Source organism: Cetorhinus maximus, chromosome 36 (genome assembly GCF_964194155.1).
Source record: "Cetorhinus maximus chromosome 36, sCetMax3.hap1.1, whole genome shotgun sequence".
Classification (NCBI taxonomy): Eukaryota; Metazoa; Chordata; class Chondrichthyes; order Lamniformes; family Cetorhinidae; genus Cetorhinus; species Cetorhinus maximus.
The window spans coordinates 1,546,075-1,570,315 of NC_135914.1; the positions used below are offsets into that span (position 1 = coordinate 1,546,075).

A 24,241-nucleotide genomic window follows, 5' to 3' on the forward strand; every position below is an offset into this window, starting at 1 on the left:
TAAAACTCAAACTGACAGAGAATAAAACTCAAACTGATAGAGAATAAAACTCAAACTGACAGAGAATAAAACTCAAACTGATAGAGAATAAAACTCAAGCCGACACAGAGATACAATTCGAACTAACATTGCGAAACTGAGTGTGAAATCAGGATCCAATCACGGAGATAAAACTCAAACCAACATTCACCTTGGAATTAAACTCTATTGTCCATGTTTGGACAAAGGCTGTAATGAAGTAATGAGTTGGCTGGCCCTGTTGGAACACAACTTGACTGTCAGTCAGCAGGTTGTTGCTGCGCAAGTGCCGCTTAATAACACTGTCGACATTACTTTGCTGCTTCTTAAGATTCGAGTGATGGGGCAGTAGTTGGGGCCGCTTCATGTGAACATGACTTACCTGGGCAACTGAAGAGGAGTCAAACGGGCTCGAAAGGTTAACTCTGTCTTTCTCTCCACAGACGCTATCAGACCTGCTGAGTTTTTCCAGCAATTTTTGTTTTTGTTTCAGATTTCCAGCATCCGCAGTATTTTGCTTTTATACCCGGGCAACTGTCCACTGTGACTACGGGCGTCTTCTTGGGATCGGTAATGGGGTCTCAGCTGCTCGCTATATTTTAAAAATGACTTGTATAAAGGAATTTGTAACCATAAATCTAAATTGGTTAATGACACAAAATGAGGTGGCACAGCAATAGTGCAGATGGGTGCAGAAAGTTGCAAAGGGATATTGATGTATTAAATGATTGAGGACAAACTGCAACAGATGGTGTTTACGCAGAACCTTTACAGTGCAGAAGGAGGCCATTTGGCCCATCGACTCTGCACTGGCTCTCTGAAGGAACCTTCTACCCAGTCCCACAGCCCCGCCTTATTCCTGTAACCTTGCACATCCTCTCTTTACAGGTAGCAACGCAATTCCTTTTTCAATACCCAGGTCAAACCTGCCTCCACCACCCTCTCAGGAAGTTCGTTCCAGACTCCAACCACCCTCTGGGTGTAAAAAATCTTTCCTCACATCAATTTTCCTCCGTTTGTCAATTATTTTGAATCTGTGCCCTCTCGTTCTTGATGCTCTCTTGAGTGGGAACAGTTTTTCACCATTTACCCTGTCCATACCCCCTCAGGATCTTGAACGCCTCTATCACGTCTCCTCTCAGCCTTCTTTTCTCCAAGGATAGACAGCCCCAACCTCTCCAATCTATCCTCATAGCTACAGCTCTGTTACAACTGATATTCTTCTTTAAATTCACTGTCCGAAAGGGGAAGTGTGAGACCACCCACCTCATCAAGATCGCTCCGAATACTTTCTAAATGGTGAAGTGCCGGGAACATGGGGAGGAGCAGAGAGATTTCGGGGGTTCAAGCAGAGAGAAGACTCGTGGACAATCATCCTCATTTATGGCACAGGAGGCCACACTTCAAGTCTTCGCCCGCTCTCCATAAGGTAAACCAGTCCCATCCCGCCCGCTCTACCCACGCCCCCAACCCTGCAACTTTCTTTCCTTCAAGTGCCCATCGAATTCTCTTTTGAAGTTATTCATAATCTTTGCTTCCAACGTCCTCAAGGGCAATAAGTTCCAGGTCGTTACCACTGGCTGCATAGATCAGTTCTTCCTCACTCACCATCCACCCTCCCAACTCTTGCTCAAAACCTTAAATCTGTGCCACCACACCACAATCCCACCCCCTCCCCCACACACCCCCCACCCTTAGTGTTATGGCCACAGCCAGTGTTAATTTCTGCACAACACAAATCCCGGTGGGAAATTTGGCTTATGGGCCACAACCTTTTTATTCCTGTATTCTGATAAAGAGAAGACGACATACCAATCTCAGCAGTGAGAGGTCCAGCTCATGTGTTTGGGTTTTTAAAAATTAAGGAAGTAAACGTTTTGTTAGCAAGGAAGGAAAGGAAACTTAAGGCACACAAGATTACAGTTGCACAGTTTAGCCGCACAAAACATTGCCCCAAAACTCTCTACTTGGTCAAAACCACAAGTAAACGCTTTCCTGGTGACACTCCCTTATAGATATTTAAATATGAAATCCAGTAATGTTACACAAGGCAAACTGTACCTTCGTTGGAGGTGTACCACATGACCCTTACCCTCCTCCACTCCGCTGTGGGATCCACTTCAGAATAAAACTGCTTTGCTGCAGCCCAGGACTTTGCAACAGCTCAGACATCTCCAGCTTAACAGCTATTCAGCCGTCTCTCCAGCTCAATAGCTATAAACCAGCTACCCGCAGTAACTCTTAACCCACCTTTTCTTCCCTCTTTCATCTTATTCCCATTGTTGTCACGCCCGTTTTGAAACACAAATCCTTCCAAGTGCAAGATCTTCCACCTTGACTTTACTTTTGGGTCAGTAAAAATATAATGCCCCCCCACTACTATTTACCTGTGGACTCCCGTGAGATGCAAACATTTTCCTTGACACCTCTGACTCCCCTTTGAAATTCAAACAACCTCTCAACTTATCTAAAAATGCAAATGTTAGATCTAAACTATTTACTTGTGCCTCAACTTAACACCTCTACCCTTTTCATGTTTCCAAGGCAACCTGACTGCTATCAAACTCTTGTCCAGCTTAGCTAAATCTCACACACACATACATCCAGCCTTCTTTATAGATTTAGACAATATACGCCCACATATTTTAAAAAAAATAACATCCATTCTCACATTAGTCCTTGCACTGTCAGGAAATGGGAACAATTTTTCTTTGTCTACCTTATTTTTCTTCACCGCCAATGCTGCCAGACCTGCTGAGTTTTTCCAGGTAATTCTGTTTTTGTTATCTAAACCTGTCGTCATCTTCTACACCTCGATCAAATCTCCCCTCAATCTCCTTTGCCCCAGGAAGAACAACTCCAGCTTCTCCAACCTCACCTTATAGATTAAAAACCCTCATCCCTGCAGCCATTCTGGTAAATCTCCTCCACCCCCTCTCAAGGACCCTCACATCCTTCCTAAAGGTGTGGATACAATACTCCAGTTGTGACAGGTATAAATAATTATTGAAAAGGCTAATGGAATGTCGGCCTTTATCTCGAGGGGACTGGAATGCAAGGTGGGGGGTGGGGGGAAGACCTGGAAGTGCTGTTACCGCTGTGCAAGAGCTAGAGTTAGATTTAATCGCGAGTAACTGGGTTCAGTTCTGGGCCCCCACACCTCAGGGAGGATATATTGTATCTTGGAGGGGGGAGTGGGGGCAGCGCAGATTCACCAGAACGACCCCGGGGCTGAAAGGGTTAAACTCCGAGGGCAGGTCACACACAGACTCGGCTTCTATTCCCTCGAGTGTGGAAGATTAAAGGGGGGATCGAATCGAGGGGTTTAAGATGATTGAAGGATTCAGTAGGGTCGATGGAGAGAAACTATTTTCCCTGGTGGGGGTGGGGAGTCCAGAACAAGGGGGCAGAACCTTCAAATGGGAGCCAGGCCCGTTCAGGGGTGATGTCAGGAAGCACTTCACACACACACACAGGGGAGCGGGAATCTGGAACTTTCTCCCCTGCAAAAAGCTGAAGAAGCTGTGCTGGGTGGAGGGGAGGGTCAATTGGAAATGTCAAAGTTGAGAGAGGGGTCAAAGGTTATGCAACCCAGGCAGGTGGATGGAATAAAAGATACTGGCTGATCACCATCCACTCGAATGGTGGAAGTGGTTCGAGGGGCTGAATGGTCTCTTCCTGTTCCGTGTGCGTTTAGCGTTCTGCCGGGAAGCCCATGAGGAACCCTGCGCTGACACGGTCAAGGGGACGTGCGTTCCCACTGGGCGCTGTTGAGGCAGAGTCCAGGGGAACAACTACGCTGCTGTACGAGATGTGTGGTGGGGGGTAACAGCAGGAGCTGCAGCCAGGAGTAGGGGTCCGGAATATCACGCCCTGACCTGGAACCCGGGAAAGGGTGGGATCGAACGGCAGGATCCTGGGGGGGGGTGGTGGTGCGCAAGTACAGAAGGGTTAAGCATTCAACACAAAGCACACGACACATGGCAAAGCAATAGAGCTTTATTGGATCAAACGGATACAAAGCAGTGAGCGGTCAGTCACCACGTATCAAATATATAATACGGCTGAAAAGAGTCGTTTTGTCGAAGTTTTTCGTTTTGGACTCATCAGATCAAGCGCCAGAATACCAACGTCAGGGGAAGCAACAACTTTATACCGTGTGAGAAGAGAGCGCCGATTGGCCAACCAATCAGCACACTCTTCTTATACCGTTAAAAGCTGTCGCTTCCCCTGACGTTGCGATTGATCTGATGAGTGCGAGGTGAAAAGCTTCGACAAAACGGGTTTTTTTTTTTCCAGCCACACTCAAGTATGGTGCTACCAAACGACTGAATATATAATACTGCTTTTTATGGAAAATACTGGCATCGGTACACTGCTGAATATAAAATACAATCACGGAGGAAGTGGACAGTGCCGACTGGATCAGAGCGTGCGGTTACAGAGTCTGTGCCGGCTGAGAAATATCAAACTTCAGTAAACAGGGAGGGCGGGTGAGGACATCCTGGGAAGCCACCGCGGAGCGATAGGGTCAGCAGAACAGATCTACAGCCACTGTTTATTACAGTGTGTGGGCTTAGTGTACAAAATCTGTCAAGGGTGAATCACTGCAGACAGTGCGGAGCCAGCTTGACACTTAAAAGCTCAGTTCCCGCACTCTCGCCAGCTGGTCTCGCTCAATCCAAGCCCGTCCGCTGAGTTAGTGCAAACAAACATTGACGTTTAACGTCCTAGGAAATTTGAAAAGGCACAACGGGAACTGTAAATGGGGAACACGGGACGAGAGGCTGATCAGAAACCTTCATTGTTAACAAGTGCTAACCTGACTTTCCCTCTGTCTGTGTCCCGTCACCCACCGTCGTCCCCGTTACTGCCCTGGCCAGGCAGTGTCGGTCACCCCTGGGTGGTCGGTTATTATTGCCGTCGTGGTGCCCTTAGTGACAGGAGCTATACAGCTTCAAAGCGATCGTCCCTTACTCTCTGCACAGTCTGGTCTGGCTGGGACAGAAATCGAGAAGAGGAGAAGGGTTAGCAGGCAGGACAGCGAGTGAGGAATTGCCGCAAGTGCCATTAGATACAAACCGGTGTAAACACTCAGCGAGGGTTCGGGGTGAAGCTGCCCAGGGCCCTGCCTCTGTCCAGCATCTCAGTCAGATGGTCGAGGAGGTGGCGGGGGGAGAGCCTCAGCAGTTGGTGGTGTGCTTAGGGCCCAGCTGGCCTAGGGCCAGGACCAGGATGTCCTTCTTCTCCTTGTGGAAGCGCAGCTCCTTCCCGGCCAGCCGTGCCTCCTCCAGCTCCTGCTCGGCCGTGGCCAGCTCCCGGCTGATTATCCCCGGCAACTCGTGCTCCCGGTTGGCCCAGTCCATGGCCATGTGAGTGCGCATGTCATCGTCCAGGGCCCGGTGCGAATAGTGAGCCAGCACTTCCTGGAGAAGGGAGAGAAGGTGAAGCCCAGCTCAGTAACAAAACACCGGAACACCGTGACCCCGGGGGCGGACACGCCCTGACCCCGGGGCGGACACACTGTGACTCCGTGGGGGACACCCTGGTACACTGGCCCCCTCCCCCCTCACCACACAGCCTGACACACTGCGTCGGTGAGCCCTCCATTCATTTTGAACACTCTCTGAGGGAGGGGTGTATTTAGGGGGCCGTGGCTCCCGTTAACCATGGTGATGTGGGGGCTTACCTGCCGTGAACACTGTCGCTCCCTCATCGCCTTCAGGCTCCCATTCCAATGGAGCAGCTGAAATACAGTCATCAGCTCCTGGAACAAAGGGACAAGACAACAACTAGTGACGTGGACAGACCAATCCATCTAGCACCGTGGGACAGGAGGGAACCCCTCACAGCCCCTCCCTGTGTACACCAACCCTCCCTCACAGTCCCTCCCTGTGTACACCAACTCCCGTCACAGTCCCTCCCTGTGTACACCAACTCCCGTCACAGCCCCTCCCTGTGTACACCAACCCTCCCTCACAGCCCCTCCCTGTGTACACCAACTCTCCCTCACAGCCCCTCCCTGTGTACACCAACCCTCCCTCACAGCCCCTCCCTGTGTACACCAACTCTCCCTCACAGCCCCTCCCTGTGTACACCAACCCTCCCTCAGCGCCCCTCCCTGTGTACACCGACTCCCGTCACAGCCCCTCCCTGTGTACACCAACTCCCGTCACAGCCCCTCCCTGTGTACACCAACTCCCGTCACAGTCCCTCCCTGTGTACACCAACTCCCGTCACAGTCCCTCCCTGTGTACACCAACCCTCCCTCACAGCCCCTCCCTGTGTACACCAACTCCCGTCACAGTCCCTCCCTGTGTACACCAACCCTCCCTCACAGCCCCTCCCTGTGTACACCAACTCTCCCTCACAGCCCCTCCCTGTGTACACCAACCCTCCCTCACAGCCCCTCCCTGTGTACACCAACTCTCCCTCACAGCCCCTCCCTGTGTACACCAACCCTCCCTCACAGCCCCTCCCTGTGTACACCAACTCCCATCACAGTCCCTCCCTGTGTACACCAACTCCCGTCACAGCCCCTCCCTGTGTACACCAACTCCCGTCACAGTCCCTCCCTGTGTACACCAACTCCCGTCACAGTCCCGCCCTGTGTACACCAACCCTCCCTCACAGCCCCTCCCTGTGTACACCAACTCCCGTCACAGCCCCTCCCTGTGTACACCAACTCCCGTCACAGCCCCTCCCTGTGTACACCAACTCCCGTCACAGTCCCTCCCTGTGTACACCAACTCCCGTCACAGCCCCTCCCTGTGTACACCAACCCTCCCTCACAGCACCTCCCTGTGTACACCAACTCCCGTCACAGTCCCTCCCTGTGTACACCAACCCTCCCTCACAGCCCCTCCCTGTGTACACCAACCCTCCCTCACAGCCCCTCCCTGTGTACACCAACTCCCGTCACAGTCCCTCCATGTGTACACCAACTCCCGTCACAATCCCTCCCTGTGTACACCAACTCCCGTCACAGTCCCTCCCTGTGTACTCCAACTCCCGTCACAGTCCCTCCCTGTGTACTCCAACTCCCCGTCGCAGTCCCTCCCTGTGTACACCAACTCCCCGTCACAGTCCCTCCCTGTGTACACCAACTCCCTATCACCACCCCTTCCTGTGTACACCAACTCCCGTCACAGCCCCTCCCTGTGTACACCAGCTCCCTATCACCGCCCCTTCCTGTGTACACCAACTCCCGTCACAGCCCCTCCCTGTGTACACCAACTCCCTATCACCACCCCTTCCTGTGTACACCAACTCCCGTCACAGCCCCTCCCTGTGTACACCAGCTCCCTATCACCGCCCCTTCCTGTGTACACCAACTCCCTATCACCACCCCTTCCTGTGTACACCAACTCCCGTCACAGCCCCTCCCTGTGTACACCAACTCCCTATCACCACCCCTTCCTGTGTACACCAACTCCCGTCACAGCCCCTCCCTGTGTACACCAGCTCCCTATCACCGCCCCTTCCTGTGTACACCAACTCCCTATCACCACCCCTTCCTGTGTACACCAACTCCCGTCACAGTCCCTCCCTGTGTACACCAACTCCCTATCACCACCCCTTCCTGTGTACACCAACTCCCGTCACAGCCCCTCCCTGTGTACACCAGCTCCCTATCACCACCCCTTCCTGTGTACACCAACTCTCTCTCACAGTCCCTCCCTGTGTACACAAACTCCCTATCACTAACCCTTCCTGTGTACACCAACTCTCTCTCACACTCCCTCCCTGTGTACACCAACTCCCTATCACCGCCCCTTCCTGTGTACACCAACTCTCCCTCACAGCCCCTCCCTGTGTACACCAACTCCCTATCACAGCCCCTCCCTGTGTACACCAACTCTCTCAGCCCCTCCCTATGTACACCAACTCTCCCTCACAGCCCCTCCCTGTGTATACCAACACCTGTCACAGCCCCTCCCTGTGTACACCAACTCTCTCTCACAGTCCCTCCCTGTGTACACCAACTCCTGTCACAGTGCCTCCCTGTGTACATCAACTCTCTCTCACAGCCCCTCCCTGTGTACAACAACTCACTCTTACAGTCCCTCCCTGTATACACCAACTCTCTCTCACAGCCCCTCCCTGTGTACACCAACTTCCGTCACAGTCCAGATGACCCCAGTCGCCCTCCCTCTGCCCCCAGTCCCAATGACTCCGGGCTCCCTCCCAGTCTCCCTCACACCCTCCCAATCCCAGTGATCCCAGTCCCCTTCCCTCCTCCCCACGTCCCAGTGACTCTGGGCTCCCTCCCAGTCCCCCTCCCTCCTCCCCCCCAGTCCAGTGACTCCAGTCCCCCTCGCTCCCTCCCAGTGCCAGTGGCTCCAGACTCCCTCCCTCGCTCCCTCCCAGTCCCAGTGACTCCAGTCCCCCTCCCTCTCTCCCTCCCAGTCCCAGTGACTCCAATGTCCTTCCCTCGCCCCCTCCCAGTCCCAGTGACTCCAGTCCCCCTCCCTCTCTCCCTCCCAGTCCCAGTCCCCCTCCCTCGCTCCCTCCCAGTCCCATTGGGTCATCACTGTTGCATGGTTCTACCTGAAATTCCAGCATGGACTTCCCTTTATTGGACTCCAGCATAAATCGAAAGGCTCCGATGCCTGTGTTGGGAATGTCGGCTTCCTCCCTGTTACCCTGTAGAAGAATTCGAAGCAGACAGGAGATGTGGAGAATTGTCTTTACTCAGTGAGCTCCGACGAGGAACGAGCTGTCTGAAGGGGCGGCTGAAGCAGATACATCCAAATGGCTGGGGGGAGGTCGGAGGTGACATGGCCTATGGGAGGACAGCATGGAGCGGGCCTGAGAGCTGGCACAGGCACGATGGGCCCAATGGCCTCCATGATGTTTGAATCCACAGTCTGGCGGAGGTTTCAGGCACTGATCCCTCCCCTCACGGAGTGTGGGGGCAGCTACAGCAGCTTAATAAGGTCAGGAGAGAGGCAGGCCCAACCCTAACCCCCATCACAAGGCTCCAGGGTAGCATGCAGGGGAGGTGGGCTGAGTTTTCACTGTCCCCCCCACTCCCCAGCACCCCCGCCACCTTCACTACCACTGATGCCCCTCGCTCCGATACTCACGTTGAAGGAAGCCAGGGCCTCAGACACGCTCTTCTCAATGAAGTTGTCGTTTATCCTGCGAGACGGGTGCTCGTTGAAGACCGAATTCATCAGGGCGATCTTGGCTGCACTGCGCCTCCCCTCCGCCTTGGTTGGGCACAGCTGTGGGAGCCCCAAAACACACCTTAGCAACTGAGCGGGCAGCTCGCGGGGACATGACAAGGTGCCCACCGTGACTGGGCAAGCGGCAGCAGTGTCGGGTCTCACACCCTGACCCACACACCCTGACTCTCGCACCCTGTCCCGCATTCACCCTGTCCCGCACACACCCTGTCCCTCACACACCCTGTCCCGCACACACCCTGTCCCGCACACACCCTGTCCCGCACACACCCTGTCCCGCACACACCCTGTCCCGCACACACCCTGTCCCTCACACACCCTGTCCCGCACACACCCTGTCCCGCACACACCCTGACCCGCACACACCCTGTCCCTCACACACCCTGTCCCGTACACACCCTGTCCCGCACACACCCTGTCCCGCACACACCCTGTCCCGCACACACCCTGACCCGCACACACCCTGTCAATCACACACCCTGTCCTTCACACACCCTGTCCCACCCACACTGACCCTCACACACACTGACCCTCACACACACTGACCCTCACACACCCTCACCCACATGCCCGGTCCTCACACACCCTGACCCTCACACACCCTGACCCTCACACACCCTGACTCACACACACCCTGACCCACACACCCGCCCTCACACACCCTGACCCACGCACACAGCACTCACACACCCTGACCCTCACACACCCTGACCCTCACACACCCTGACCCTCACACACCCTGACCCACATGCCCAGTCCTCACACACCCTGACCCTCACACACCCTGACCCACATGGCCAGTCCTCACACACCCTGACCCTCACACACCCTGACCCTCACACATGCCCGGTCCTCACACACCCTGACCCACGCACATTCTGACCCTCACACACCCTGACCCTCACACACACTGACCCTCACACACCCCGACCCTCACACACCCTGACCCACACACACCCTGACCCACACACACCCTGACCCTCACACACCCTGAACCATACACACCCTGACCCTCACACACACTGACCCTCACACACCCTGACCCTCACACACAGTGACCCTCACACACACTGACCCTCACACACCCTGACCCACGCACACCCTGACCCACACACACCCTGACCCTCACACACCCTGACCCTCACACACCCTGACCCACATGCCCGGTCCTCACACACCCTGACCCACGCACACCCTGACCCACGCACACCCTGACCCTCACACACCCTGTCCCACACACACCCTGACCCTCACACACCCTGACCCTCACACACCCTGACCCTCACACACCCTGACCCTCACACACCCTGACCCACATGCCCGGTCCTCACACACCCTGACCCACGCAGACCCTGACCCTCACACACCCTGACCCACACACACCCTGTCCCACACACACCCTGGCCCTCACACACCCTGACCCTCACACACCCTGACCCTCACACACCCTGACCCACGCACACCCTGACCCACGCACACCCTGACCCACACACACCCTGACCCTCACACACCCTGACCCACATGCCCGGTGCTCACACACCCTGACCCACGCACACCCTGACCCACGCACACCCTGAACCTCACACACCCTGTCCCTCACACACCCTGTCCCTCACACACCCTGTCCCACACACACCCTGACCCTCACACACCCTGTCCCTCACACACCCTGACCCTCACACACCCTGTCCCTCACACACCCCGTGCCACACACACCCTGACCCTCACACACCCTGTCCCTCACACACCCTGACCCGCACACACCCTGACCCGCACACACCCTGACCCTCACACACCCTGACCCTCACACACCCTGACCCTCACACACCCTGACCCACACACACCCTGACCCACACACACCCTGGCCCACACACACCCTGACCCTCACACACCCTGACCCTCACACACCCTGACCCACACACACCCTGACCCTCACACCCTGACCCACGCACACCCTGACCCTCACACACCCTGACCCTCACACACCCTGACCCACACACACCCTGACACTCACACACCCTGACCCTCACACACCCTGTCCCTCACACACCCTGACCCTCACACACCCTGTCCCACGCACACCCTGACCCTCACACACCCTGACTCACACACCCTGACCCACACACCCTGACCCACACACACCCTGACCCACACACACCCTGACCCACACACACGCTCACCCACACACCCTGACCCTCACACACCCTGACCCACACACCCTGACCCACACACACCCTGACCCACACACCCTGACCCTCACACACCCTGACCCACACACCCTGACCCACACACACCCTGACCCACACACACCCTGACCCACACACCCTGACCCACACACACCCTGTCCCTCACACACCCTGACCCTCACACACACTGACCCTCACACACCCTGACCCACACACACCCTGTCCCTCACACACCCTGACCCACACACACCCTGTCCCACACACACCCTGTCCCACAAACACCCTGTCCCTCACACACCCTGACCCACACACACCCTGTCCCACACACCCCCACCCACACACACCCTGACCCTCACACACCCTGACCCTCACACACCCTGACCCACACACACCCTGTCCCACACACACCCTGTCCCTCACACACACTGACCCACACACACCCTGACCCACACACACCCTGACCCTCACACACCCTGACCCTCACACTGACCCTCACACACCCTGACCCTCACACACACTGACCCACACACACCCTGACCCACACACACCCTGACCCACACACACCCTGTCCCACACACACCCTGTCCCTCACACACCCTGACCCACACACACCCTGACCCACACACACCCTGTCCCACACACACCCTGTCCCACACACACCCTGTCCCACACACACCCTGTCCCTCACACACACTGACCCTCACACACCCTGACCCTCACACACCCTGACCCTCACACACACTGACCCACACACACCCTGTCCAACACACACCCTGACCCACACACACCCTGACCCTCACACACCCTGTCCCTCACACACCCTGACCCACACACCCTGTCCCACACACCCTGTCCCACACACACTGACCCTCACACACCCTGACCCTCACACACCCTGACCCTCACACACCCTGACCCACACACCCTGTCCCTCACACACCCTGTCCCACACACACCCTGTCCCTCACACACCCTGACCCACACACACCCTGTCCCACACACACCCTGTCCCACACACACCCTATCCCTCACACACACTGACCCACACACACCCTGACCCACACACACCCTGACCCTCACACACCCTGTCCCACACACACACTGACCCACACACACCCTGTCCCACACACACCCTGACCCACACACACCCTGTCCCTCACACACCCTGTCCCTCACACACCCTGACCCACACACCCTGTCCCACACACACTGACCCTCACACACCCTGACCCTCACACACCCTGACCCTCACACACCCTGACCCTCACACACCCTGACCCACACACCCTGTCCCACACACCCTGTCCCTCACACACCCTGACCCACACACACCCTGTCCCACACACCCCGACCCACACACACCCTGACCCTCACACACCCTGTCCCACACACACCCTGTCCCACACACACCCTGTCCCACACACACCCTGTCCCTCACACACCCTGACCCACACACACCCTGTCCCACACACACCCTGTCCCACACACACCCTGTCCCTCACACACACTGACCCACACACACCCTGACCCTCACACACCCTGACCCTCACACACCCTGACCCTCACACTGACCCTCACACACCCTGACCCTCACACTGTGCCACACACACCCTGACCCACACACACCCTGTCCCTCACACACCCTGTCCCTCACACACCCTGACCCACACACCCTGTCCCACACACCCTGACCCACACACACCCTGTCCCTCACACACCCTGTCCCTCACACACCCTGACCCACACACCCTGTCCCACACACCCTGACCCACACACCCTGTCCCACACACCCTGTCCCACACACCCTGACCCTGACACACCCTGTCCCACACACCCTGACCCACACACCCTGTCCCACACACCCTGACCCTCACACACCCTGTCCCACACACACCCTGACCCACACACACCCTGTCCCACACACCCTGACCCTCACACACCCTGTCCCACACACACCCTGACCCACACACACCCTGACCCTCACACCCTGACCCACACACACCCTGACCCATACACACCCTGTCCCACACACACACTGACCCACACACACACTGACCCTCACACACCCTGACCCTCACACACCCTGTCCCACACACACCCTGTCCCTCACACACCCTGACTCACACACCCTGACCCTCACACACCCTGACCCTCACACCCTGACCCACACACACCCTGACCCTCACACACCCTGACCCACACACACCCTGACCCTCACACACCCTGACTCACACACCCTGTCCCACACACACTGACCCTCACACACCCTGACCCTCACACACCCTGACCCTCACACACCCTGACCCACACACCCTGTCCCACACACCCTGTCCCTCACACACCCTGACCCACACACACCCTGTCCCACACACCCCGACCCACACACACCCTGACCCTCACACACCCTGTCCCACACACACCCTGTCCCACACACACCCTGTCCCTCACACACCCTGACCCACACACACCCTGTCCCAAACACACCCTGTCCCACACACACCCTGTCCCTCACACACACTGACCCACACACACCCTGACCCACACACACCCTGACCCTCACATACCCTGACCCTCACACACCCTGACCCTCACACTGACCCTCACACACCCTGACCCTCACACTGTGCCACACACACCCTGACCCACACACACCCTGTCCCTCACACACCCTGTCCCTCACACACCCTGACCCTCACACACCCTGACCCTCACACACCCTGACCCACACACCCTGTCCCACACACCCTGTCCCACACACACTGACCCTCACACACCCTGACCCTCACACACCCTGTCCCACACACCCTGTCCCACACACACTGACCCTCACACACCCTGACCCTCACACACCCTGTCCCACACACCCTGACCCACACACCCTGTCCCACACACCCTGACCCTCACACACCCTGTCCCACACACACCCTGACCCTCACACACCCTGACCCTCACACACCCTGTCCCACACACCCTGTCCCACACACCCTGACCCTCACACACCCTGACCCACACACCCTGTCCCACACACCCTGACCCACACACCCTGTCCCACACACCCTGACCCTCACACACCCTGTCCCACACACACCCTGACCCACACACACCCTGTCCCACACACCCTGACCCTCACACACCCTGTCCCACACACACCCTGACCCACACACACCCTGACCCACACACACCCTGACACTCACACCCTGACCCACACACACCCTGTCCCACACACACACTGACCCACACACACCCTGTCCCTCACACACACCCTGACCCTCACACACCCTGACCCTCACACACCCTGACCCTCACACACACTGACCCTCACACACCCTGACCCACACACACCCTGACCCACACACACCCTGTCCCTCACACACCCTGACCCTCACACACCCTGACCCTCACACACCCTGTCCCACACACACCCTGTCCCTCACACACCCTGACCCTCACACACCCTGCCCCACACACACCCTGACCCTCACACCCTGACCCACACACACCCTGACCCATACAAATCCTGTCCCACACACACACTGACCCACACACACCCTGACCCTCACACACCCTGACCCTCACACACCCTGACCCTCACACACACTGACCCTCACACACCCTGACCCTCACACACACTGACCCTCACACACCCTGACCCACACACACCCTGACCCACACACACCCTGTCCCTCACACACCCTGACCCTCACACACCCTGACCCTCACACACCCTGACCCTCACACACACTGACCCACGCACACCCTGACCCTCACACACACTGACCCTCACACACCCTGACCCACACACCCTGACCCACACACACCCTGTCCCACACACACCCTGACCCACACACACACTGACCCTCACACTGACCCTCACACACCCTGTCCCACACACACCCTGTCCCTCACACACCCTGACCCACGCACACCCTGACCCACACACACCCTGTCCCTCACACACCCTGACCCAAACACCCTGACCCAAACACCCTGTCCCACACACCCTGACCCTCACACACACTGACCCACACACACCCTGACCCTCACACATACTGACCCACACACCTGCCCTCACACACCCTGACCCACACACATACTGACCCACACACCTGCCCTCACACACCCTGACCCTCACACACACTGACCCACACACAGCCTGACCCTCACACACCCTGACCCTCACACTGACCCATACACCCTGACCCACACACACCCTGACCCTCACACTGACCCACACACACCCTGACCCTCACACACCCTGACCCTCACACACCCTGACCCACACACACCCTGACCCTCACACTGACCCACACACACCCTGACCCTCACACACCCTGACCCTCACACACCCTGACCCTCACACTGACCCATACACCCTGACCCACACACACCCTGACCCTCATACTGACCCATACACCCTGACCCACACACACCCTGACCCACACACCCTGTCCCACACACAGACCCACACACACACTGACCCACACACACACTGACCCACGCACACAGCCCTCACGCCCGGGCATGACGTCACTAGTGGGGAAAATTCTAGAATCCATTATAAAAGAATTAATAGCTGAGCACGTGGAAAACAGTGGCAGAATCGGACAGAGTCAGCATGGATTTATGAAAGGATGTAACTAGTAGAGTTGATGAGGGGGAGCCAGTGGATGTGGTTTATTTGGACGTTCAGAAGGCTTTCGACAAAGTCCCACATAAGAGATTAGCGTGTAAAATTAAAGCGCATGGGATTGGGGGTAGTGTATTGAGATGGATAGAAAACTGGTTGGCAGACAGGAAACAAAGAGTAGGAATAAATGGGTCTTTTTCTGAATGGCAGGCAGTGACTAGTGGGGTACCGCAGGGATCGGTGCTGGGACCCCAGCTATTCCCAATATATATGAATGATTTAGATGAGGGAACTAAATGTAATATCTCGAAATTTGCAGATGACACAAAGCTGGGTGAGAGGGTGAGCGGTGAGGAGGACGCAGAGATGCTTCAGTGTGATTTGGACAAGCTGAGTGAGTGGGCAAATGCATGGCAGATGCAGTATAATGTGGATAAATATGAGGTTATCCACTTCGGTAGCAAAAACAGGAAGGCAGATTATTATCTGAATGGCTATAAATTGAGAGAGGGGAATGTGCAACGAGACCTGGGTGTCCTTGTACACCAGTCGCTGAAGGTAAGCATACAGGTGCAGCAGGCGGTAAAGAAGGCAAATGGTATGTTGGCCTTCATAGTGAGAGGATTGGAGTACAGGAACAGGGATGTCTTGCTGCAATTATACAGGGCCTTGGTGAGACCACACCTGGAATATTGTGTGCAGTTTTGGTCTCCTTATCTGAGAAAGGATGTACTTGCTATAGAGGGAGTGCAGCGAAGGTTTACCAGACTGATTCCTGGGATGGCGGGACTGACATATGAGGAGAGATTGAGTCGGTTCGGATTATATTCGCTGGAGTTCAGAAGAATGAGGGGGGATCTCATAGAAATCTATAAAATTCTAACAGGACTAGACAGGGTAGATGTAGGAAGGATGTTCCCGATGGTGGGGGAGTCCAGAACCAGGGGTCACAGTCTGAGGATATGGGATAGACCATTTAGGACTGAGATGAGGAGAAATTTCTTCACCCAGAGAGTGGTGAGACTGTGGAATTCACTACCACAGAAAGTAGTTGAGGGCAAAACATTGTATGCTTTCAAGAAGGAGTTAGATATAGCTCTTGGGGTGAAAGGGATCAAAGGGTATGGGGAGAAAGCGGGAGCAGGCTATTGAGTTGGATGATCAGCCAATGATCATGATAGCGGAGCAGGCTCGAAGGTCCGAATGGCCTACTCCTGCTCCTATTTTCTATGTTCTCACACTCCCCTGGCCCTCACACGCCCGCCCTTCACAAGATAACCATGCAGTCACTGTACCTGGAAACTGCCAAAGCAGCTGCCCCCTGGCAGGGTGACGTAGCAGACATATGGGGGGCTACTCGCGGGCACCATCTCGTACACCACCAGCGCTCCGTTCCTCAGCTCTGCCCCCCTGCTCTGCTTCATCTGCCAGAACTCCTGCAGAGCCTCCACCACGTTCACTGGAAGGAGGGGGAGAAGAAAACACAGGTCAGGTGCAGCTCCGCAACTGGAGGTAGAATATCGGAAATCGGAGCGGATGATATGGCTTCTCCAGTCTGCTCCAACAATCAGTGCGATCAAGGCCAACCTTCTGCCTCAACATGTCTGATGAGCTGTTTGTACCAGCACTTAATAAGAAACAGAAATCCGATACAATAGCAGAACAAGCGGACGTGGTTCGGGCAAAGGATGGGGAGAAAATTGAAAGGCGGGACGTACTGGTCAGGCTGTCTGTGCTCAGGGTGGGTAGGTCACCTGGTCCCGATGGTTTACATCCCAGCTTGCTAAAGGCCGGGCGGGGGTTGGAGATAGGGTTCGGGCTTGTCTTATTAATCTTCCAAACTTCCCGGGACACAGGGGAGGTTTGGAGAGTGGGAAATGTCACACCCTTCCTCAAGAAAGGGTGTAAGGACAGTCCGAGTAACTAGAGACCGGTCAGTTTAACATCGGTGGTGGGTAAGGTTTTCGAAAAAACAATAACCAGGGGGGAAAATATCACCAGTGGTATGGAGAGGTTTGAGTTAATTAAGGATTTGTAAATGGCAGATTATGTTTGACTAATTTAATTGCATTTTTTGGATGAAGTAACAAAGAAGGTTGATGAAGGGAACGCGGTGGATGTTGTCTACGTGGATTTTAAGAAAGCGTTTGACAAGGTGCCACATAAAAGGCTGGCTAGAAAAACTGATGTTTATGGAATAGGAGGGTCAGTGTCCAATTGGATAAAAATTGGCTTCGGGAGAGAGAGTCGTAGTAAACGGTTGTTTTGGAGACTGGATGATCATTGACAGTGGTGTTCCCCAAGGGTCAGTGCTGGGATCACTGCTTTTTCAGCTTAATGACTTGGCTCTTAGAATACAGAGCAACATTTCTAAATGTGCCGATGATATCAAACTTGGAGGGGTGGCAAACAGTGAGGATGATCCCAATCGACAGCTAGAGGACATACGGACATACAGATACAAACACACGGATTAGGAGCAGGAGATAGGCTAGCAGAACGGGCAGACAATTGGCAGTTTTAATTTAATACAGAGACAGTGTGAGGCGATGTATTTTGGTAGAAGGGATAGGGAGAGGCAATATGGACTTAATGGTACAGTTCGACAGAGTGAGTAACCTGGGGGTTCATGTGCTTAGGTCTTTGAAGGTGGCAGGACATATTGAGAGAGCGGTTGACAAAGCAGATGGGATCTTGGGCTTCATAAACAGAGGCATTGAGTACAGGGAAGTTATGCTGAGTCTTTATAAAACTCTGGTTAGGCCACAACTAAAGTATTGTGTCCAGTTCTTTAAGGAGGATACAAGGGCCCTTGACAGGACGCGGAGATTTACCAGGATGGTTCCAGGGATGAGGGATTTTAGCTACAAGGTTCAGCTGGAGGAGCTGGGGTTGCTCTTGAAGCAAAGGAGATCGAGGGGAGATTTGATAGAGGTGTACAAGATGATGACAGGTTTAGATAAGGTAGGCAAAGAAGTGGGGGAGCATGTAAATAGAGAGTCCAGTCATGGGGGAGGTAAGGAGTTGACTCGGACAGATAGCTGGGGGCGGGGGGTATATGTGGGGAGGGCAGTGGGGTGGAAGGGGAGTCCAGTCGGGAGGGGTAGCCGGGTGGGGGGTTGTGTGGGGAGTCAGGTTGGGAAGGGTAGCTGGGTAGGGGTTGTGTGGTGAGTCAGGTTGGGAGGGGTAGCTGGGTGGGGGGTTGTGTGGAGAGTCAGGTTGGGAGGGGTAGCTGGGTGGGGGGTTGTGTGGAGAGTCAGGTTGGGAGGGGTAGCTGGGTGGGGGGTTGTGTGGAGAGTCAGGTGGGGAGGGGTAGCTGGGTGGGGGGTTGTGTGGGGAGTCAGGTTGGGAGGGGTAGCTGGGTGGGGGGTTGTGTGGGGAGTCAGGTTGGGAGGGGTAGCTGGGTGGGGGGTTGTGTAGGGAGGGCAGTGGGGTGGGGTCCGCTGTTTATCACTGACCTAAACCAAAAATAAACAGCAGGACAATACAAGGCAATGTATCTTGGTAAGTATTACACACAAGCCAAGTGCCCAACACTGAAATCAATGTCAGAGACATCCTCATAGAAACATAGGAAATAGAGGCAGGAGTAGGCCATTCGGCCCTTCGAGCCTGCTCTGCCATTCAATATGATCATGGTTGATCCTCTATCTCAATGCCGTACTCCCGCTCTCTCTCCGTACCCCTTGACACCGTTAAGAGTCCAGAGATCTATCTATTTCCTTCTTAAATATATTCAGTAACTTGGCCTCCACAGCCTCTGTGGTAGAGAATTCCACAGGTTCACCACCCTCTGAGTGAAGAAGTTTCTCCTCATCTCAGTCCTAAATGTTCTACCCCGTATCCTGAGACTGTGACCCCTTGTCCTAGACCCCCCACAGAGGAAACATCATCCCGAATCCAGTCTGTCCATCCCTGTCAGAATTTTATATGTTTCAATGAAATCCCCTCTCATTCTTCTAAACTCCAGTGAATACAGGGCCTAGTCAGCCCAATCTCTCCTCATACAGCAATCCTGCCATTCCAGGAATCAGTCTGGTGAACCTTCACTGCACTCCCTCTATGGCAAGTATATCCTTTCTTAGGTAAGGAGACCAAAACTGCACACAATACTCCAGGTGTGGTCTCACCAAGGCCCTGTACAGCTGCAGTAAGACATCCTTGCTCCTGTACTCAAGTCCTCTCGCAATGAAGGCCAACATACCATTTGCCTTCTTAACTGCTTGCTACACCTGTATGCTTGCTTTCAGTGATTGGTGTACAAGGACACCCAGGTCCCTTTGTACATCAACATTTCCCAATCTATCGCCATTTAAATAATACTCTGCCATCCTGTTTTTCCTACCAAAGTGGATAACTTCACATTTATCCAAGTTATACTGTGTCTGCCCACTCACTCAACTTGTCTAAATCAACTTGAAACCTCTTAACATCCTCCTCTCCGCTCACATTCCCACCTCGATTTGTGTCGTCAGCAAACTTGGAAATATTTACATTTGGTTCCCTCATCCAAATCACTGTTGTATATTGTGACCAGCTGGGGCCCAAGCACTGATCCCTGCGGTACTCCACTAGTCACCGCCTGCCACTCCGAAAAAGACCCATTTATTCCTACTCTCTGTTCCCTGCCTGCTAACCAATTCTCAATCCATGCCAATATATTACCCCCAATTCCATGTGCTTTAATTTTTCACTCTAACCTCTTATGTGGGACTTTATCAAAAGCTTTCTGAAAATCCAAATACACCACATCTACTGGTCCTCCCTTATCTATCCTCCCAGTTACATCCTCAATAAGCTCCAGTGGGTTTATCAAACATGATTTCCCTTTCCTAAATCCATGTAGCCTTTGTCTAATCCCGTTGATATTTTCTAAGTGTTCCTGTTGTCACATCCTTTATAACAGACTCTAGCATTTTCCCTACCACTGAGGTTAGGCTAACCGGTCTGTACTTTGCTGTTTTCTCCCTCCCTCCTTTTTTAAATAGTGGGGTTACATTTGCCACCCTCCAATCTGCCGGGAATGTTCCAGAATCTACAGAATTTTGGAAGATGACAACCAACGCATGCACCATTTCCGTGGCCCCCTCCTTTAGCACCCTGGGATGTAGATTATCGGGCCCTGGGGATTCATCGGCTTTCAGTCCCATTAATTTCTCCAGCACTGTTTATTTAGTAATACTAATTTCCTTCAATTCCTCCTTCTCAATAGACCCTCGGTTCCCCAGTACTTCTGGGAAGTTATTTGTGCCTTTCTCAGAGAGGCTCAGTCAACGCAAGTCAGCCCATTGGAAGGTTAAAATTCCCGGGCAACTATAGCGTTAGTGCACGGGTCAAGATGTCCAAAGCATCTCCATTAACAATCATGGCTAACGTCTCAACCTTCACCACTGACGGTATCAGGAAGTCCACCATTAAGGGTTGGGGGGGGCGGGAGTTGGAGAGAAAGAGAGAGGGTGTGGCGGGGAGAGTGTGGGAGAGCGGTGGGGGATAGGGAAAAGTGGAGTGGGGAATTGGGAGGGCGGGGTATCGGGAAAGTGGGGGAAAAGGCAGTTTCCTGGCCCCAGTTCCCAGTTCCAGTCACCGGTTCGCAATCCAGGACACTGGTTCCAATCCCTGGTTCCCAAGGTCCGGTCCCATTCTTCAGTCCCAGTCTCTGGTTTCCCAGTCCCCGGATCCCATTCCCCAGATTCCAGTCCCATTCCCCAGTTCCCAATCCCCGGTTCCTAGTCCCCAGTTCCCAATCTGCGGTTCTCAGTCCCAGTCCTCAGATCCCATTCCCCGGTTTCCCAGTCCCCAGATCCCAGTTCGCAGAATCTAGACCCCGGTTCCGGATCCCAGTACCCGGCTCCTGCTCCCCGACTCCCAGTCTCCAGTCCCGGTTTCCAGTCCCCAGATCCCACTCCCGGTTTCCAGATCCCAGAACCCAGTCGCTGGTCCCCGGTCTCCAGTCCCAGTCCTCAGATCCCATTCCCCGGATCCCAGTTCCCGGAATCTAGACCCCGGTTCCGGATCCCAGTACCCAGCTCCTGGTCCCCGACTCCCAGTCTCCAGTCTGCAGTCCCAGTTTCCAGTCTGCAGTCCCAGTTTCCAGTCCCCAGATCCCACTCCCGGTTTCTGGATCCCAGAACCCAGTCGCTGGTCCCCGGTCTCCAGTCTCAGTCCTCAGATCCCATTTCCCGGTTTCCATGTCCCCGGATCCCAGTCCCTGGTTCCCAATCACCAGATCCCAGTCCCCCGGTTTCCCATTCCCCAGATCCCAGTACCCGGCTCCTGTTCCCCAGTTCCCAGTCTCCGGTCCCTGGCTCCCAGTCCCAGCTTCCAGATCCCAGTCCTCAGATCCCATTACCCGGTTCCCAGTCTCCAGTCCTTGGCTCCCAGTCCCGGCTTCCAGATCCCAGTCCCCAGCTCCTGTTCCCCGGCTCCAAATCTCCAGTCCCAGTTTCCAGACCCCGGTCCCTGGTTCCCAGTTGCTGGTCCCCAGTCCCCACATCCCATTGCCGGGTCCCACTCCCTGGTCCCCAACCCTCAGATCCCATTCCCAGTTCCCATTCCCCGGATCCCATTCCTAGGCCCCAGATCCCAGTTCCTGGATTCCCGTCCCCAGTTCCGATTCCCATTCCCGTTCACATTCCCAGTCCCCTGAACCCTGATCCCATTCGCGGTTTCCATTCCCAGTCCCCTGATCACAGTCGCTGGATCCCAGTTCCTATTCCCAGTCCTCGGATCCCAGTCTCCTGATCCCAGATCACATTCCCGGTCCCCGGATCCCAGTCTCCTGATCCCAGATCCCGTTCCCGGTCCCCGGATCCCAGTCTCCTGATCCCAGATCCCGTTCCCGGTCCCCGGATCCCAGTCTCCTGATCCCAGATCCCGTTCCCGGTCCCCGGATCCCAGCCTCCTGATCCCAGATCCCGTTCCCGGATCCCCGATCCCCAGATCCCATTCCCGATCCCCAGATCCTGGATCCCATTCCCGATCCCCAGATCGCGGATCCCCAGATCCCATTCCCGGATCCCCAGATCACATTCCCGGATCCCCGAATCCCAGATTCCCGGATCCCAGCCTCCTGATCCCAGATCCCATTCCCGGATCCCCGATCCCGGATCCCATTCCCAATCCCCAGATCCCGGATCCCATTCCCGATCCCCAGATCCTGGATCCCATTCCCGATCCCCAGATCGCGGATCCCCAGATCCCATTCCCGGATCCCCAGATCACATTCCCGGATCCCCGAATCCCAGATTCCCGGATCCCAGCCTCCTGATCCCAGATCCCATTCCCGGATCCCCGATCCCGGATCCCATTCCCAATCCCCAGATCCCGGATCCCATTCCCAATCCCCAGATCCCGGATCCCATTCCCGATCCCCAGATCCCGGATCCCATTCCCGATCCCCAGATCCCATTCCCGATCCCCAGATCCCGGATCCCATTCCCGGATCCCAGATCCCGGATCCCATTCCCGATCCCCGGATCCCGGATCCCAGATCCCGGATCCCCGCCGCTCTCCCGCTGACCTCGGCCGTATCCCTGGGTGTGTTTGGCGAAACTCTTCACCACGGCCTCCACCGCCTCCCTCAGCACCGCCCGGCTCCGCTCATCAGCCGCTCCGGCACCGGGGACCGGGCCTGACACAGGCCCGAGCGCGGAGCCCGAGGCCCCGGGCAGGAGGCCACGGAAAGTGCCGCCGGGTGAGGACGGCTGAGGCCGGAGAGACTCCATCGGAGAGAGCGGGGCCGGGAATGGGGGAGATCGGGACGGCAGGCCCGGCCCCGCCCACCGCCTGTCAATCACCCCAGGCCCCTCCTACCGCCCACCGCCTGGCAATCACCCCGGGCCCCTCCTACCGCCCACCGCCTGGCAATCACCCCGGGCCCCTCCTACCGCCCACCGCCTGGCAATCACACACCGGCCCCGCCCACCGCCCATCAATCACCCGGGTCCCGCCTACCGCCCGTCAATCAGCATAGGCCCCGCCCACCCACCAGGACCCGCCCACTGCACGTCAATCATCCTGGGTCCCTCCTACCGCCCGTCAATCAGCATGGGCCCCGCCCACCAATCACCCGGGCCCCGCCCAACAATCACCTGGGCCCCACCCACTCACGTCAAACCCGCCAGGACCCGCCCACTTCACGTCAATCACCCGGGCCCCGCCCACAGCTCGTCAATCACCCTGGGCCCCACCTACCAAACACCTCGGACCCCGCCCACCGG

General features: G+C 55.8%; 1 protein-coding gene across 1 annotated transcript; it reads right to left on the bottom strand.

The window, feature by feature from the left end:
* Positions 1 to 4,002: 4,002 nt before the first annotated feature.
* Positions 4,003 to 23,813, bottom strand: lix1l (limb and CNS expressed 1 like). Its single transcript, XM_078534152.1, has 6 exons — positions 23,542 to 23,813; positions 17,318 to 17,481; positions 9,108 to 9,248; positions 8,569 to 8,664; positions 5,708 to 5,785; positions 4,003 to 5,444 (listed from the first exon to the last, which is right to left on the bottom strand). The coding sequence occupies exons 1-6, from the start codon at positions 23,744 to 23,746 to the stop codon at positions 5,202 to 5,204; spliced, it is 927 nt and encodes a 308-aa protein (XP_078390278.1). The 5' UTR covers positions 23,747 to 23,813; the 3' UTR covers positions 4,003 to 5,201.
* Between the last annotated feature and the right edge of the window lie 428 nt (positions 23,814 to 24,241).